General features: G+C 43.4%; 1 protein-coding gene across 3 annotated transcripts in view; it reads left to right on the forward strand.

Moving 5' to 3' along the window:
• TMEM161B (transmembrane protein 161B) overlaps window positions 1–17,696 on the forward strand; it is a 248,632-nt gene extending 230,936 nt beyond the window's left edge. For 2 of the 3 annotated variants that reach the window (XM_029573628.1, XM_029573636.1), the window contains exon 12: window positions 16,448–17,696. In XM_029573628.1, coding sequence (XP_029429488.1) covers window positions 16,448–16,719 — 272 coding nt within the window. In that variant the 3' untranslated portion in view covers window positions 16,720–17,696. The remainder of the gene's footprint in view (window positions 1–16,447) is intronic. The other variant, XM_029573644.1, reaches the window with a different exon arrangement.
• The last annotated feature ends 1,197 nt before the right edge of the window (window positions 17,697–18,893 follow it).

The following is an 18,893-nucleotide window of genomic DNA, read 5'->3' on the forward strand; positions in this document are numbered from 1 at the left end:
CACGAAACCCGCCCCGTGGTGTTGGGCTCGTTTTCTTATTTTATTTTTCGGCACTGCCTGTAGCTTTGAAACAAGACTGAAGGGAGACCCCTGCTGGCTGCAGGGTTGGTGCCGTGCTGGGCATGCCCAGTAGGGGCCAGTCAAAGTTCCAGAAACTTTGACAGAAGTTTTCCATGGTTGGGCTCCATCCTCGATGTCACCCATTTGTGAGGACTAACATCCTGCTGTCCTGTGAGAACACCTGTTACATCAGATAAGCAACATTTGCTAAATTGTTGTGATGGTTCCCGAACAACGGTATAAAAAAGTTATTAAATAAATAAACTTCCCAGTACATCCATGTCCCACCCATGCTCCGCTCAGATCATGCCTACATCCTGCCCATTTTTAAAGTTTTTGATATGTGCGCATACCGGGAGATGCACGCGTACACACACACTTTTTAAAATCTGCACAGGCGCTGGCCTGAGACACATGCATATCTCCCGGCTTTGACTGGCATAGGGCTTTTAAAATCGACCTTTTAGGTTTTTGCATTCTAAATGCATTAAATCTTAGCTGCCAGACCCTAGATCATTCCTCAAGATTCATTAGATCCCTTCTCATGTTCTACAAACCTTCCTGGCTGTGCACTGTGTTGCAAATTTTGGTATCATCGGGGGAAAAAAAGACAAACCTTTCCTGACAATTCTTTTGCTACATTGTTCATGAAAAATTTGAAAAGAACCGGTCCAAAGATGAATCCCTGAGGCACACAACTAGTAACATACCCTTCCTCAGAGAAAACTCCTTTATCTCCTTCCACTGAGCCAGTTTCTAACCCAGTCAGTCAATCTAGGTCCCATATCAAGGATGTTAAATTTACATAGAAGTCTCCTATGTGTAACTTTTTCAAGAAGGACTTCTGCATTAACCCCTGTTTTAGCAGTGATTCCATTAATTTGTTCCCCACTAATGTTCCCAGCCTCACTTCCACTTTTATGAATAGGAGCCATATCCACCCGTCTCAAATCCTCAGGAACTAATCCAGACTCTAAAGAAGCATTGAAAAGGTCAACCAGCATAGCTGCCAGGACATCTCTAACTTCCCTTAGTACCCTCGGATGTATCCTATCTGGCCCCAGTACCTTATCTACTTTGTTTAGTTAGCTCCTCATGACCACATTGTTCTGAAAATTGATTGATGTTTACCTCACTTCCAGTCTTATTTGTATTCATTTTATGTGGCCCTGCTTAAGGCCCTTTCACAGTGAACTCCAAACAGAAATATTTAAGCAGTTCTGCTTTTTCCTCATCAGTTTCTACATATTCTTCCTATTCACCTCTAAGTCTCACAATGCCACTTTTGCATCTCCTTCTATTGCTGACATATCAAAAAAAAGTCTTGTCCCCACATTTTACTCTTATTTGCTGTTTTTTCTTCTATTTGAATTTTTGTATTTCTGACTACTTTTCCAGCTTCTCTTAATTTTTCCAGATATTGACACCTGTATTACTCTTTCTGCGATCTCATGAGGTGTATGAACACTAGCCTTTTCTCCCTTACCATGTCAACTACTTCTTTAGATAATCATAGAGCCTTCTTTTTCTTCTTTTCTTTATTTACTTTCCTAACAAACATGTTAGTTGGTCTTATATCTCCTTTGAGTTTTGCCCACAGCCTTTCTAATTACTCTATATTTTCCCATCCAGCTAACGACTCCTTGAGGTACTCCCCCATTTAAGAAAGTTAGTTTTCCTGAAATCTTTGATCCTTGCTTTTGAAATAACCTTCATCTCTTGCACCTTAATATTGAACCACACAATCCGATGATCACTGGATCCCAGATAATCACCCACTACAACACCAGAGATACTGTTCTGTTGGTAAGCACCAGATCCCAATATTACCCCCTTCTTTCAACTGGTTCTGTTACCAGTTGAAAGAACAGTTCTCCTTGCAGCGAATCCAGGATCTCTCTGCTTCTAGAAGACACTCAACCAGGATGTCCCAATCAACATCCTGCAGATTGAAATTCCCTAGCAATAGTACCTTCTCTATCATAGGAATTTTGTGAATGTCCTCCATTAAATCTCTGTCCATTTCTTCTGTCAGTAATGGATGTCTGTATATTACACCAATATAAATAGATGTTCCAGTCTCTCCAGGTTAACTGACAGTGCCTCCTCTTTACCTTGTAAGCCCAGCAATGCTGTTGCTTTAATATTGTAATATGCCACGCTTACTTCCTACTTGGTCCTTTATAAATAGATTGTAGCCTTGTATAATTATATCCCAGTCATGGTTTTCCATGTACCATGTCTCTGTGACAGCCACTATTTCTAAATCAGCTTCTTCCACATCTGCCTCTAAATCCAGGACTTTATTTCCCAAACTATGAGCATTAGTGCACATGGCATTCCAGATATTGCATTTTTCCCCATTTCTCCAATTTCTGTGCAAGTACTTAATTTTTTACTTACCTTAGGGTTTTGTTCATCCATCCACAATGATTACCCCTCAGTAGGTTTGCCATTCTGTTTTGAAAGTCACTGTACCCCTTCAACAGGTGGACACCATATCTGATCAACAATAGTTGAAACAATATCCCATGGTTCCAAAGCTAAAATGCTCTCAACACCATTTATTCAGGTATTCATTTATGTCCTCAATGTGAGCTTCCTTGCTTGGGCCTTTATCCTTGACTGGGAGGATGGAAGAGAACACTACCTGTGCACTTATCTGCTTTACCCTCTCTCCCAGAGCCATGAAGTCACTTTTGATATGATCTGTGTGATATCTAGCAGTATCATTTGTGTGAACATGGCTGAGCAGCATTGGACAGTAGCCAGTAGGCTTGAATATTTTCATCAGACTCTCCATAAAGTCTTGAAATTTGGCACCTGGCAGGTACACTTCCCAGGATAACATGTCTGGTCAGCAGATGGATGCCTATGTGTCCCTTCAGCAGTAAGTCTCCAGCCAGTACTACTCCTGACCTCCTCAGTATAATGGTGGTTGTTCATGCAGCTTTGGAGTTTGCATGTTTTGGTTCCTCCTCATCTTAAACATAAGAACTTGCCATGCTTGGTCAGACCAAGGATCCATCAAGCCTAATATCCTGTTTCCAATAGTGGCCAATTTAGGTCACAAGTACCTGGCAAGATTCCATGCTACTAATATACAGTGATAAGTAGAAGCTTTTCCTTAAGCCTACTTGGTTAATAGTTTATGGACTTCTCCTCCAGGAATTTATCCAAACCTTTTTTAAACCCAGCACGCTAACTGCCTTAATCACATCCTCCAGCAATGAATTCCAGAGTTTAATTGTGCATTGAGTGAAAAAGAATTTTCTCCAATTTGTTTTCAATGTGCTACTTAATAACTTCATGGAATGTGCCCTAATTTTCTATTTTTTGAAAGAGTAAATAACCAATTTGCATTTACCTGTTGTATTCCACTCATGATTTTATAGACTTCTATCGTATCCCCCTCAACCATCTCTTCTCCAAGCTCAACAGCCCTAACCTACATAGAAACATGATGGCATAAAAAGACTATATGGCCCATCTGGTCTGCCCATCCACCCAATTAATTTCACATTATAATTCCCATCATTTCCTTAGAGATCCCCAGTATTTAGCTTTAACCTCTTTAGCCTTTCCTTATAGGGGAGCCCAATTCCTTCCCCTTTATCATTTTGGTCACCCTTCCCTGTACCTTTTCCAAAGCAACTATATCTTTTTTGAGATGCGGCAACCAGAACTGTAAACAGAACATCAAGTGTGGCCTCACCATGGAGTGATATAAAGACATTATGACATTCATTGTTTTATTCTCCATTTATTTCCTAATAATTCCTAACATTTTGTTTCCATTTTTGACTGCTGCCGCACACTGAACCGAGGATTTCAAAGTATTGTCCACTATGATGCGCAGATCCTTTTCCTGAGTGATATCTTCTAAAATGGACCCTAACATCTTGTTCCTACAGTGTGGGTTGCTTTTCCCCATGTGCATCACTTTGCACTTGTCCACATTAAATTTCAGCTGCCATTTAAATGCATAATCTTCCAGTCTTGCAAGGTCCTCCTGCAATTTTTCATAATCTGCTTGTGATTTAACAACGCAAATAATTTTGTGTCATCTGCAAATTTGATCACCTCATTCATTGTTCCCCTTTCCAGATCATTTATAAATATATTAAAAATCACCAGTACAGATCCCTGAGCACTCTGTTTACCTTTCTCCACTAAGAAAACTGATCATTTAGTCCTACTCTCTGTTTTCTATCTTTAACCACTTTGCAGTCCACAATAAGACATTGCCTCCTATCCTGTCAGTTTTTATTATTTATTATTTATTGAGTTATAATATTCAAACAAAAATGATATAATCCATGAATTCCAGAAATAATAACAACAAACAAATCTTGCATATATATACTTAAACAATTATCTAGCCCACATCTAGGAGGAGTAGAAGAGTTCCAGCCTAGCAGTGTGTCTACTATTTTCTTATACAACCTACAACTCCTTAACTACCCTTAAATTATAGGCTACTTTTGAGACTTTGCCTCCTATCCTGTTAGTTTTTAATTTTCTCAAGAGTCTCTCATGAGGCACTTTGAGAAATGCCATCTGAAAATCCAAATACACTATATCCACTGGCTCACCATTCTCCATGTGTTTATTAACCCCTTCAAAAAAAGTATCAGATTGGAGAGGCAAGATTTCCTTTGTGTAAATCCATGCTGGCTGTGTCCCATTAAACCATGTGTTTTATATATATTCTGTGATTTTGTTCTTTAGAATAGTTTCCATAATTGTTCCCAGCTCTGAATTCAGACTCACCAGTTCATAGATTCTTGGAACACACTGGAGCCACTTTTTTAAAGATTGAGTTATATTGGCCACCCTCCATTCTTCAGGCATGACGAGATGGTTTCTCCTCCTCCAATTCCAGGCCTGCATACCGATTCTTCAGCTGAAGGGAAATCAGAGCCATAATGTATGATCTAGTAGCCATAGTAATCTGGGTCCAGCTATCATCTAATGGTCCAGTTTCACCTTCACCTCTACTTGAGTTCTTCATCTTAGATACCTTGATAAGCATGTAGTCCTCATTCACCCAGATGAAACAGATCTCCCTGCTTCTAGAAGACCTCACATATGGGATGTCCCAATCAGTATCCGGCAGATTGAAGTAACCTAGTAATTCTACCTCCCCTTTCATAGCAACTTTTTGAATATCCTCCATTAAATCTCTATCCTTTTTTTGTGCCTGCAAAGGAGGTCTGTATATCACAACAATATAGAAGGATGTTCTACTACGTCTTTCCAGATTTAACCCACAGTAACCGCAGGCAGACTGAGGATCTCCAGAAAGACATTGTGAAACTGGGGAACTGGAAACTGGGCAATCAAATGGCAGTTAAAGAGTAAGGTGGGCAAGTGGACATAGGGAAAAATAATCCTAACTTTAGATTTACAGTGTTGGGTAACACATTGGGGTAGATTTTAAAAGAAGCGCGATCAGCCTACTTTTGCTTGCGCATCAGACTCAAGCAAAAGTACGCTGGATTTTAGTAGATACGCGCGGAGCCGCGCGTATCCACTAAAATCCTGGATCGGCGCGCGCAAGGCTATCGATTTTGTATAGCCTGCGCGCGCCGAGCCGCGCTGCCTCCCCCCGTTCCCTCCAAGGCCGCTCCGAAATCGGAGCGGCCTCGGAGGGAACTTTCCTTTGCCCTCCCCTCACCTTACCCTCCCTTCCCCTACCTAACCCCCCCCCCCGGCCCTGTCTACACCCCCCCCTTACCTTTGTCGGGGGATTTACGCCTCCCGGAGGGAGACGTAAATCCCCGCGCGCCAGCGGGCCTGCTGCGCGCCGGGCCGCGACCTGGGGGCGGGTACGGAGGGCGCGGCCACGCCCCCGGGCCGTAGCCACGCCCCGTACCCGCCCCCAAAACGCTGCCGACACGCCCCCGCAACGCCGCGCGCTCCGGCCCCGCCCCCGACACGCCCCCCTCCGAGAACCCCGGGACGTACGCGAGTCCCGGGGCTCTGCGCGCGCCGGGAGGCCTATGTAAAATAGGCTTCCCGGCGCGCAGGGCCCTGCTCGCGTAAATCCGCCTGGTTTTGGGCGGATTTACGCGAGCAGGGCTCTGAAAATCCGCCCCATAATGAGTAACCATCCAGGAAAAGGATCATGAATTCATTATTGACTGTATATTGAAATTCTTAGCTAGGTGTGTGATAGTCTAAAAAGCAAGCATAATGTTTGGAAGTATATGGAAAGGAATGTGAGAATAAGAGAAATTATCATAATGCCTCTGTATAGATCTATGGTGCAACTGTGCGTTGAGTATTGTGTGCAGTTCTGGTCACTCCTTTTTTTTTTTTTTTTTTTTTTTTTTAAAGATATAGCAGAATTAGAAAAGATACAGAGGAGGGCAATAAATGGCAAAGGGGAGAAAGGGTAAAAAGGTTAGGGCTCTTCAGCTTGAATAAGAGGTCACTGAGAAGGGATATGATAGAGGTTTATAAAATCATGTATGGGATAGAACAGGTAAATAGGAAACCATTACTTACCCTTTCAAATACTTTGTCTTTATGGATATAAATTCCAGGTGAAAAGGGGAATAAAATAGCACTGCGGGTGTCCACCTGGCCAGAATGACCCGCGCGCATGTTATGAAATCTGGGGTCGGCGCGTGCAAGGGGTGCACACTTGTGCACCTTGCACGTACCGAGCCCTAGGGGAGCCCCGATGGCTTTTCTCATTCCCTCTGCCCCCCACCTTCCTCTACCTAACCCGCCCCCTAACCCTACCTAAATCACCCACCCCACACACACACACCTTTATTTTATGTTACGCCCGCCTCCGGGCAGGTGTAGGTTGCGCGATCCCCCGGCACGGCCGCTGTGCCGGAGGCCTCGTTCCCGCCACACCCACTCCCCGCCCCTTTTTTCAATCCCCAGGGCTTGCGCGCATCGCCGGGCCTATGGAAAATAGGCTCGGCGCGTGCAGGAGCAGGTTTAAAAGGGTTAAGTGCGTATATTACGTGCGTAACCATTTTAAAATCCGCCCCTAAGTGTTTAGATCAGGCACGGACATTGTTTAAAAATACAATCCTGGAAGCCCAGACCAAATGTATTCCACGCATTAGAAAAGATGGAGGGAAATCTAAACGACTACCAGCATGGTTAAAAGGTGAGGTGAGAGAGGCTATAATAGCTAAAAGATCATCTTTTAAGAAATGGAAAAGGGATCCAGTTGAAGAAAACAGGAAACAGCATAAGCACTAGCAAGCTAGATGCAAAGCATTGATAAGAAAGACAAAGAAAATTTTGAAAAAAGCTTGCCGTGGAAGCAAAAACTCATAATAAAAACCTTTTTAGGTACATTTGAGGTTAAAAAAAAAACTGTAAGGGAGTCAGTTGGACCATTAGATGATCAAGGGGTAAAAGGGGCACTTAGGGATGCCAAAGCAATAGCAGATAGGCTAAATGAATTATTTGCTTTGATATTCACTAAGGAAGATGTAAGAGACACCCATGCCAAAAATTATATTCAAAGGTGATGAAATAAATCTCAGTGATGCTCAAAGATGTACAAGGGCAAATTGACAAACTAAAGAGTAGCAAATCACCTGGTCCAGATGGTATACATTCCAGAGTGTAGAAAGTACTGAGAAATGAAATTGCGTACCTGCTATTGGAAATTTATAAACTATCATTAACATCATCTTATGGTACCTGAAGACTGGAGGGTTGCTAATGTTATGTCATTTTTTAAAAAGGGATCAATGGTAATCCAGGAAATTTTAGACCAGTGAGTCTGATGTCTGTGCCAGACAAAATGGTAGAAACTATCATAAAGAACAAATTGTTCAACACATAGATAGTCATAATTTAATGGTACAAAACCAACATATATCTAGCTAAGGGAAGTCTTGCCTCAACAATTTGCTACATTTTTTGAGGGTGTAAATAAAATGTGGATAAAGGTGAAACAGTTGATGTAGTTTATCTGGATTTTCAGAAAGCATATGATAAGGTCTCTCATGAGACTTCTTAGGAAATTAAAATGTCATGAGATGTGGCAATGTCCTATTATAGATTGCCAGCTGGTTAAAAGATAGAGTAGAGATAAATGGTAAATTTTCCCAATGGAGAAAGGTGAATAGTGGAGTGTCCCAGGAATCTGTTCTGGGACCACTGCTTTTTAATATACTTATAAATAACTTGGAGATCATTTATAAAGTGAGAAGATCGAATTTGCAAATGACACAAAATTATTCAAAGTTGTTAAATTGGAAGAGGATCTTGCATAACTCGAAGACTGGGCATGCAAATGCAATTTAATGTGGGCAAGTGCAAAGTGATCACTTAGGGAAGAGTAACCCTAATTATAGCTAGACAATGCAAGGTTCCACATTAGGAGTCGTCATTCAGGGAAAGGATCTAGGTGTCATTGATATTTTGAAATCTTCTGGTCAGTGTGCAGCAGCAGCCAAGAAAGCAAATAGAATGCTAGGCATTATTAGGAAAGGAATGGAGAATAAAACAGAGAATATCATAACACCTCTGTCTTGCTCCTTGATTCAACTTCATCTTGAGTATTGTGTGCAGTTCTGGTCACCACATCTCCAAAAATATACAGCAGAATTTGAAAAGGTACAGAGAAGGAAGACCAAAATGATAAAGGGAATGGAACGAGTTCTCTATGAAGAAAGGCTAAATAGCTTAGGACTTTTCAGCTTGGAGAAGAGACGGCTGAGTGGAGGTATTATAGAGGTTTGTAAAATGAGTGGAATGGAACAAGTAAACATTAATCAGTTGTTTACTCTTTCGAAAAGTACAAAGACTAGGAGACACGCAATGAAGTTACTAGGTAATACAAATAAAACTAATAAGAGAAAATATTTTTTATTCAAAGCATAATTAAGCTCTGGAATTTGTTACCAGAGGATGTGGTGAAAGCTATTAGTGTAACTTCATTTAAAAATGGTTTGGACATATTCTTGGAGGAAAAGTCCATAAACTGTTATTAAGATGGAGTTGCAGATATCCGCTGCTTATTCTTGGGATAAACAACTTGAAATCTATCTACCCCTTGGGATCCTGCCAGGAACTTGTGACCTGGATTGGCCATTGTTGGAAACAGAATCCTAGGCTTGATGGACCTTTGGTCTGACGCAGTATGGCACGTCTTATCTGAAGTCGGCGAAACAATGTGACAATGCAATAGCTAAAGCCAGAAGAATGCTGGGCTGCATAGAGAGAGGAATATCGAGTAAGAAAAGGGAAGTGATTATCCCCTTGTACAAGTCCTTGGTGAGGCCTCACCTGGAGTACTGTGTTCAGTTCTGGAGACCGCATCTCCGAAGGGACAGAGACAGGATGGAGGCGGTCCAGAGAAGGGCGACCAAAAAGGTGGAGGGTCTTCATCAAATGACTTATGAGGAGAGATTGAAGAATCTAAATATGTACACCCTGGAGGAAAGGAGGAGCAGGGGTGATATGATACAGACTTTCAGATACTTGAAAGATTTTAATGATCCAAAGACAACGACAAACCTTTTCCGTTGCAAAAATATCAGCAGAACCAGGGGTCACGATTTAAAACTCCAGGGAGGAAGACTCAGAACCAATGTCAGGAAGTATTTCTTCACAGAGAGGGTGGTAGATGCCTGGAACGCCCTTCTGGAGGAAGTGGTGAAGACCAAAACTGTGAAAGATTTCAAAGGATCGTGGGATAAATACTGTGGATCAATAAAGTCTAGAGGATGTGAATGAAGAGAAGAGGCATGGGAGTGGCTTGCGAGAATGACGACTACTACCTGGAGATGAATATCCTTATTCAATAAACATACTCATGGTTAATGCGACTCCAACATTGCTCTATGCTTCAACAGCAAGAGGAAACATGGAAAAAAGGATTTGCATCCACATGAAAGCAGGGGAGTAGCTTGCTTGTTAAGGCGGTTACTACCCCAAACCAAAAATGCCTGATACTTCACTTTCAATGCATATCCAGCATAGCTCTCTGCTTCAACGGCAGGGAGAATGAAGAAAGGATGTTTTATATTCAGACATATACCAACAAGGACTGAATTACATAGTCTGGGTAAAACAAATAAGCATGGGTGTAGCTTGCTTGTTACGGCGGTTACTACGCCAAATCAAGCCTGATACTTCACTTAGAATACATATCCAGCGCAGCCCACTGCTTCAACGGCAGGGGGAATGAAAGGAGGATTTATATTCAAACAACCACGACTGAATTCACAGGCTGGATAAACAAGCGTGGGAGAAGCTGGCTTATTACAGCGGTTACTACCCCAAACCAATTAGCTGGATACTTCACTCAGATGCAGCTCCATCACTGCTATCTATGATGTTGGGGTGGAAGGGAAATAGAACCAAAAAAGTTATTTAAAGGGACAAGAGTAACAGAAAAGTGTGAAAAAAAAAGTGTGAAAGCTTGCTGGGCAGACTGGATGGACCATTTGGTCTTCTGCTGTCATTTCTATGTTTCTATGTATGTTTCTTATGTTCTTATGAACTAGGACTAGGAGAAACTCCTTGAAACTAACAGGTAGCAGATTTAAAACAAATTGAAGAAGTATTTTTTCATTCAACGTACAATCAAGGTATGGAATTTGTTGCCAGAGGATGTGACCCATGGTTTGGATAAGTTCTTGGAGGAAATGTCCATAAATAGATATTAATCAGATGACTCCAGGAAACCCACCATTTGTCCCAAGAAATTGGATCTACTTTTTGGAATTGGCCACTTCAGACAAAATGCTGGGCTTGATGGACTTTTGGTCCGACCCAGTATGGAACTTCTTGTACTCTTTACTCCACTTCTGACTAGGCCTTAAATTTTCAGTGTTAAGAAAACATTAGTTAATCCTTCACAACTCTCTGCATTGGCAATAGCTAAGGCAATAGCTAATGCCTTGATTAACATGGGATTTGCACGGGGATGCACTAATTTATGTTTTCTTAGCGTCCAGACAGATGAATCCAGAACCAGTGGATTATGCACCTCTACCAGCAGATGGAGACTGAGCAAACTGATGTCACAGTAGATATACTCCTGCAGGGACATCAGCCTTCCAGTATTCTCTGTCTCTAGCAGATGGTGGATGTAGAAATCCCAATTGGGGATTGCTTCAGTTTTTCGAAAGAGAATTTGCAAAGGAAAATTAATTGCCCTGCTCTCCTGTGGTAAAACCAAATGGTCCCTCCCCCAGTTGAGAATTCCTGAGGTGATTTCCATGGGCCCTCAGATGTATGCCTTGGTCCGGTAGCTTTTTTTTTAGCCGGCGTGGACTTAGCTGATTGTACAGCTTAAAGGCAGCAGGTGCAGGAGGATGAGCACGGCAGTGACAGCATATGCCCTTTCCTACTCACATTGGAAACCGTCTCTGTACTCAGTCGGGAAGGGCTGAGCTTACGTAAGTGTTTAAAAAAAAAAGAGAGAGAGAGACAGAGTGGAGGAGTTAGTTTAGGACTTCCTCCGGTCTCCATGCTTGGCACACCATCCTGACATCCGTTCCCGCTCCTGTTGGGCTTAGGGGAACTGGGCAGCCTGGCAGGTTGAGCAGCCCTGTTGGGCAGTAACAGTGCGCTTAGCTTTTTGGCGAACAAACATGGGACACTTAAGTTTTGTGCATATAAATTTTGTTTTAGCGGTGCTTCGGCTGGACGCACATCTTCAGTCACATGTTAAGCGTACTGACGGATTAATGGCGCCAGTGGCTAAGAAACCTAAGTGCCTTTCTCTCTGTGTTGCCTGTCACATATGGTCATCTCAGCCTGAAGGGCCCTCTAACTTATGCCAGCACTGCTTAGCGGCTCAGAGAGAATTATCTTCCTCTGATTTTACTAAGTCTGGGTCTTCCCAGCCTCATGATGGCGGGTTAAGGATATGTCTGGAGTTACGCTTGACCTTGGAACTCCCTTGACTGGTTCCTCAGCAGGGGATGGCAGCTCAGTGAGCACTGCACAAGTGCCTCGTATTCTTGGTATGGATCCTTCTGCTTTTTCTTGGGTAGAATTTTTTTCAAGGATTGCAATTTTTCCTTCAGGCGCAGTCCTCAGCGCCGTCCAAGCCTGTCAGTGTAAATACTCAAGCGGTGGCCTCTTCCAGTACATTTAAGCACCAAAGTACGTCTTGAGTTGCAGGTGTTTCTGACAGGAATCCAGATGGCACTGATGATGAGGGAGATCCTGACTCCCTGGAGGATGTGGAAATCCCTCCGGGACTGGAACCTTATAGAGCTATGTTTTGAGGTTCTTTCATAGAGTTGAATTGTCGACTCTGATTTCCCAGATATTGCAGATGCTTGGGAGTTCCTGGAGCAGATTCCATGTCTGAGCCAAAGAGAAATCCCATTTTGGTTTCTTTGCATAAAACCTCTTGTTTTTACCCAGTTATGGAGGCCATTCAAGAACTGATTGATCACGAATCGGATGCCCTGGAGGCAAATTTTAAAGGGGATCGGAACTTGGAAGACCTGTACCCCCCTAGATCCAGTGATAAGAGAGCATCTGTGTTTTCCAGACGTGGATACGCTTGTCTGTGCCATCTCTAAATGGATGACCATCCCTGTGGAGTGAGGAGCAGCCTTGAAAGATGTGCATGATAGAAGAATTGAGGCCATCCTTAAGCAAGCATTTGAAATAGTGGCAATGACATAGCAGATAGTTTCCTGTTGTTTCCTGGTGGCTCGCTCTTGCTTGCTTTCTCTTTCAGAAGGTTGATGACTCTGGAGTGAATTCCAGGATAGTTATGGCCTTTTTAGCAGGTGCGGGCTGCGATTTTGCCCACACCTCACCCAGAGGAGTGGCTTCGTTAATAGTGGCCAGGTTCAGTTATGGCTGAGAAATTAGGCGACCGATGCAACCTCCAAAGCTAATCTTACGAAATTGCCTTTTAAAGGATTGCTCTTGTTTTGGAGCGAGTTGGAAAAGCTAGCCAATAAGTGGGGTGAATCCCTCGTTTGCCGGAGAATAAGAAGCAGTCACCACGCCCCTTTGCTGTGAGGGATCATCTCAGGGGTCCAGGTGTTTTTGACCCTACAGAGGGGTAACCTTTCAGAGGATTTGGCCTTTTGGCAGGTCTCAGTCCTTTCATCCCAGACAGCCCAAGCAGGGAACGGGCTTGGGTAGTGGAACCTCCCAAACTTCCCAATGAAGCTTTGCCGACCCACCCCCCAGGAACAGGAGATAGGGAGTAGCCTCTCTCTCTTTTGTCAGAGGTGGTTTGAGATTACATTAGATCAATGGGTCCTGGAGGTAATATGAGAAGGATATGCGCTGGAGTTTCGCAGTATTTCTCGGGACGTGTTCATGGTGTCTCCCTGTCACTCTCCGCAGAAGAAGCAGGCAGTCAAGTGTACGCTGTCAAGGCTCTTCAGTCTGAGGGCTATGGTTCAGGTGCCCATGTTTCAAGAAAATACGGGTCGACATTCCATTTATTTCATTGTATCCAAGAAGGAGGACTCTTTTCATCCCATCCTGGATCTCAAAGGGGTCAACCGTCATTTGCAGGTGACTCACTTTCACATGGAGACATTGCGCTAAGTGATATTGGCCATCCAGTCGAGGGAATTTCTGATCTCCTTGGATCTGTCTGAGGTGTACTTCCATATTCCTATCTGATTGGAGTACTAACTGTTTGTGCATTCTGCAGTACTGGGGTGCTATTATCAGTTTCAGGCACTGTCTTTTGATCTAGCCACCACTCCCAGAACCTTTTCCAAGGTTATGCTGGTAGCGGCAGCAGAACTGAGGATAAAATCCTTGTACACATGTATTTAGACGACTGGTTGATTCAGGCCAAGTCTCTGGAAGAGAGCTGACTGGTGACCCGCAAGGTGATTTCCTTGTTGCAGGAACTTGGTTGGGTCGTGAACCTAGCCAAAAGCAGTCTCAGTCATTGGAGTATCTGGGTGTACGTTTTGACACGAAGCAGGGGAGAGATTTTTTTTCTTCCGGAAGCTCAAATTCAAAAGTTGATGGGTCAGGCGCGTCTCTTGGTGAGCATGATACGCCCAATAGCATGGTCCTATCTACAGGTGCTCAGGTTGATGGCAGCAACCCTGGAAGTCGTACCATGGGTGAGGGCGCATATGCATGCACTTCAGGGTTCACTTCTGTCTCGATGGAACCCGCAATCTCTGGACTATTCAATTTGGCTCCACCTGCCAATGAAAGTCTGCTCTCACCTCCAGTGGTGGGTGATGTCATCCAGTCAGACCGCTTAGACAAGTGTTAACTCCAGAAGATTTCAGACTTGTAGTTCAAGCTCTTATAAGTAGTCATATAGACTACTGTAATTCTGTTTTTCCAAGGACAAGTAGGATGGCAGTTCTCACATATGGGTGACATCTTCCAATGGAACCTGGAACGGAACTTTGATCTCAAAGATTCTAGAGCTTTCAACGTGCTCTACTGAACATGTGCAGCTGTAACTACCTCTCAGACAGAGTCCCTCAGTCCATGATATAGTAGATACATGGAAAAACCCACTCCCAGGAGAGGTAGGCAAGTATTCTGAGGACTGACATCCTGCTGTTCTTGGAGAACACCTGTTATAGGTAAGCAACTCTGCTTTCTCCAAGGACAAGCAGGATGGTAGTCCTCACACATGGGTGAATCCCAAGCTAGAGGCTGCCGTAAACAGGAAAAATGGGGAAACCCTTTAATGTGGAAGCCCCACTATTCTCGCTCTTTCCTCACCCCCTGCATTTTTTCAGTGAGGCAGCCAACCTATATGGGCTCTAGAAGGAAAAAGTTTGGATTTTTCACCTCAAAGAGACTGGTATGACAGACTTAGAGACAAACTCCAATGTGCAGCAAAGTGTCTGAAAGCAGGGGTATAATGCGAGCACAGGGTGTGAAGCCCACTAAGCCACTCCAAAAAAAACCCAATAAGAGTTTCCAAACAGTGAACTTGATCTAGCACTACTATGCTTAGGATCCCTTGGGTGTAGACAAAGGTACAAATTATCAAGTACACAAGAAAAAAGCTCTTGGATCAAGACCGCAAAGTTTTTTGCATTTTTTTGGGGGTGTCACAAGACAATCAAAAGCCAGCTGAGGCTAGAGAGCCCAGCAGAAAGAAAACTGTGGTTCACTATCAACCGAGTAACAAGACAGATTGAGCACGCAGAACAATGCCCAAAGTATGTGCAAAAGGAACAGAGGGCATGGAATCCAAATGTCTGCCCGGAAAAGAAGCAGCAAGAAGCATCAGGACATGCAGCAGATCCTACCTGCCGATCTACTACAAATACAAGATCTGATCTCCAAGGTCAAATAGGATAAAAACCAGAGTGCCAAGGCATGAAGGGCTATTTATCGCCCGCCACATGGCATCTCTGCTGCACTTTAGTGCAACAGTGGAGCGAGAGCTCCTAATGGATAGCCTTTAGATCCCGTGCGAAAGCAGAGGGTTAACCTCGCTCCTCTACAGAAAAGGAGATGATCTGCTCCAGAGGACCTTTCCTTTATTTACTATGTAAAAAAAATAGAAGAGGCCCTTCATTTGGTTTTCAGGAGGAAGAGTCCAGAGCCAAAACATCTTACACTATGTAGAAAACCCGCCCCCCTCTCAAAGGATATCATGGCAGTGCCTGTGCACAAGACCCTTCAGGAGACAGAGATGATAATTGGGAGACCCTTTTCTCTCTCTGTAGTGAATAAGAAAATGGATGCAATATATCGTATCCAGAAGTCTCTCAGGTTTGAGAAGCAGCAACTGCCTCGTCAGTCTGTTGTGTTTGAATCCGCTATCAAGGATTCAAACGCAACAGGATTACAGGAGGTTACAGGATTCCTGTAACCTCGATATTGGGCAAAAGAATTATCAGGATGCTATGCTCAATGCCTGTATAGTTTCTTCCTAGCTCTTTGAACCGGTATACGCAAAACATTCTGAAAAGACATATAGGATTGGTTAGAGCATTTCCCTCAGGAGCAGTGTGAGCTCTGGAGTCATTAGTGAATGAAGGGATAGGGGTGTGGAGAAAACCTGGTTCTCCAACATGACTCTTTTGTTCTTTATGCTCTGACATTTAGAAAGCTTTAACATCAGTAAACTGATGTGCTTAAAACAATAATGATGGAAGTAATAGAGTGGCAGGAGCTTTCTAAAGTTTTAAAATGTATCTTGCTCAGTGGACTGTAAGAAATTAGAAGCAAAGGTGTGCATGTACCTATGTTTTTATACCAGCAGTATTGTAGATTTTTAAATTAGAAATAGGGAAATTTACTTTTTTCATTTACTGCTAGATTAAATACCTATTATCTCATTCCTATTTTTACTACTGAGAAATTTATACTGACATATGCTGTACATTTTTAGTTACTGAATTGTATTTTCTTACATAAACTACTGAACTGTTCTGTTCATAATACTTTGTTTTTTGTTTTTCTTTTTCAGGAAATCATTCCTGGAGCATCTGTCATGACCTTGGCTCTCCCACAGAGACCAGTTCACTTCCTGGCTCTGTAAATTCTGAATCACCATCAACTAATGAAAAGATGAAAGTAACTGTCACCCAGATTACAGTGGCCTTGGGCGGCCTAAAGAACATTTTCACTCCGCTGCTCTTCCGAGGGCTCCTGTCATTTCTCACCTGGTGGATTGCTGCCTGTTTATTTTCCACAAGCCTCTTTGGTCTTTTCTATCACCAGTACCTGACTGTGGCATAGATGGGAAGGCCAACAAACCAGAAGTTCAGAATCAATCTCCAGTCTGTAATTTTGTATTGATATGCTGAGGAGGTGATGAAAAAAATCAGTAACTGAAAAAGAAATCGAAAAGAGGATGCATTCATGAGGAGGGATAACATATCAGAAGAGAATCTTCTTGGCTTTAGTGCTTCCTCTGTATTCTCAGGGTGAATATTGTTATACAAGGGCGTTTGTATTCTTTGTTACCTCAGTGGTATATAATTGACTGCTGACCTAGTGTCTGAGTTGTGGCCAATATATTTGTCCAGGGGTGTTTAGAGAGTTTTTCTTAAGGAAACAACCTATGCCTGTGCTAGTTTTCAGAAATGCTCAGTTATGACTTGGACAGCAAATGCTGGTTGGTCTAAGATAATGGCAGTGTTTGTGGCATGTGCCTAGAAAATAATCTTGACTGTGTCCTTGTTTTCATACAGATTGAGCCATACACGGAGAGTAAAATAGAAATATATCTTTGTTGGACTGTTAGTGCACACTTTTCTAAGTGAAGAAAAAATCCAACAGGACTGGAGAATAACTACTGTATATTACAGTAAAGGAAATTGCATAATGTATGAGTTTTAGTGTGATATCAGATGTGTGATACCAGATACAACTACCCACTGCCTGAAATTTGCAGAAATGTTTGTTGAAAGAGATTTGTAAATGGCATGTGTTATCCCAGTTGCTTTTAAGTAACTAATGTCCATATAAGCACTTCTGAGTGCAGTATTGGTGCTAGTACTGACCCACAAAATCTGTGTGGGTCTTTTCAACTAAATCTTTCCAGGTAGTCCTTATTTAAATTCATTGAATTCATCAACATTGTCTAAATGAGAATGCTATGACAAAAATACCTTACAATTCTGTTGATTGAGTGTGTTTGTATCTGTGTGTATATATTATATATTAAATATATAATATATACTGTATAAAGATTGTATAAGATAAACATACTGAGTCCTGCTGTTAATCTGTTTTGTGAGATGCACGTTATAGGCTGTGGGATGTTAATGTACAGAATTTGATTATTTCAGGATCACCTTTGAAATGGTGTTTCCTAGCATGTAGCCAAATGAACCAATGAGTATAGTGCTCTTCTGCTAGCAGGTGGGAGACGGAGTCAGATTTCAAAGCTGACGTCACCCTAGATACACCCCTGCAGTAACCTCAGCTCTTCAGTATCGTTCCATCTCCTAGCAGATACGGACACTATCCCACACACTAGAATAGTGTTAAGAATTACAGCAAAGAAGAAACAAAATTTACCTTGAAGCTTGAGCCCTGCTCTCCTGCGGTGATACCTAAGGGTCCCTCCCCCAGTCGAGAATTCCTGAGGTGATCTCCAATATCCCTCAGAGGTGTGCCTTGCTCCCGTAGCCGGTTTCCGGCGTGGACTTAACCCCCAGTGTGGCTGAAAGACAGTGGGTGCAGAAACGAGCGCGGCGGTGAAGGTAATTCCCTCTTCCCCCGCAGCTGGAGACCGTCTGGCACACGATCGGTAAGCGCCAAGACCAGGTAAGAAAAAATCTTTAAATTCAGGACTCCAGAGTTCGGATTGCCGTACTGAATTCATCTCCAGCAAGGTTAAAAGGGAGCACCGATCAGGTTGAGCAGCCTTGATTGGGCTAGGCCCCATCCGGTGCAAGGGTCCACACGTGGAGACCCTCGGGGGGGGGGGGGTGTCATCGTCGCCATCTTCCCTTCTCGACCGGCGGTACACGCGGGGCAGGCCGGGCGGCCGATGCGCTTAACCTGCGCACATAGCTGCACGCACGGCTATGCGCACAGCGGCACACCCGTGAATTGGAGTCCTCTCTGTGTCAACATTGCGAAGAAGCCCAGGGGGAACCAAAGCCTGGTCCCTTACTGTCGGGAGATGGTTCTGGAAATACTGACGATAGCTCCCAGGATCTATGCATTTCCAAGATGGCTTCCCCACAGAAGGGCACCTCTGGGGCCCTTACACCAACTCCCCCTGGGATTAACATGGACCCAGGGACCTTCTCCTGGTTGGAATTTTTCCAAGGCTGCAAGCCTTCGTTCAGGCGCAATCAGCCCCAGCTATACCCCAGGCTCAACCCCTGCCGGAAGCACAAGATCCTCCAGGCCCGGCTCGGATGCCTCGAGACATGCCTTGCCTAACCAAAAACTTT

The sequence above is a fragment of the Rhinatrema bivittatum genome, chromosome 1 (assembly GCF_901001135.1).
Source record: "Rhinatrema bivittatum chromosome 1, aRhiBiv1.1, whole genome shotgun sequence".
NCBI classification, from domain to species: Eukaryota; Metazoa; Chordata; class Amphibia; order Gymnophiona; family Rhinatrematidae; genus Rhinatrema; species Rhinatrema bivittatum.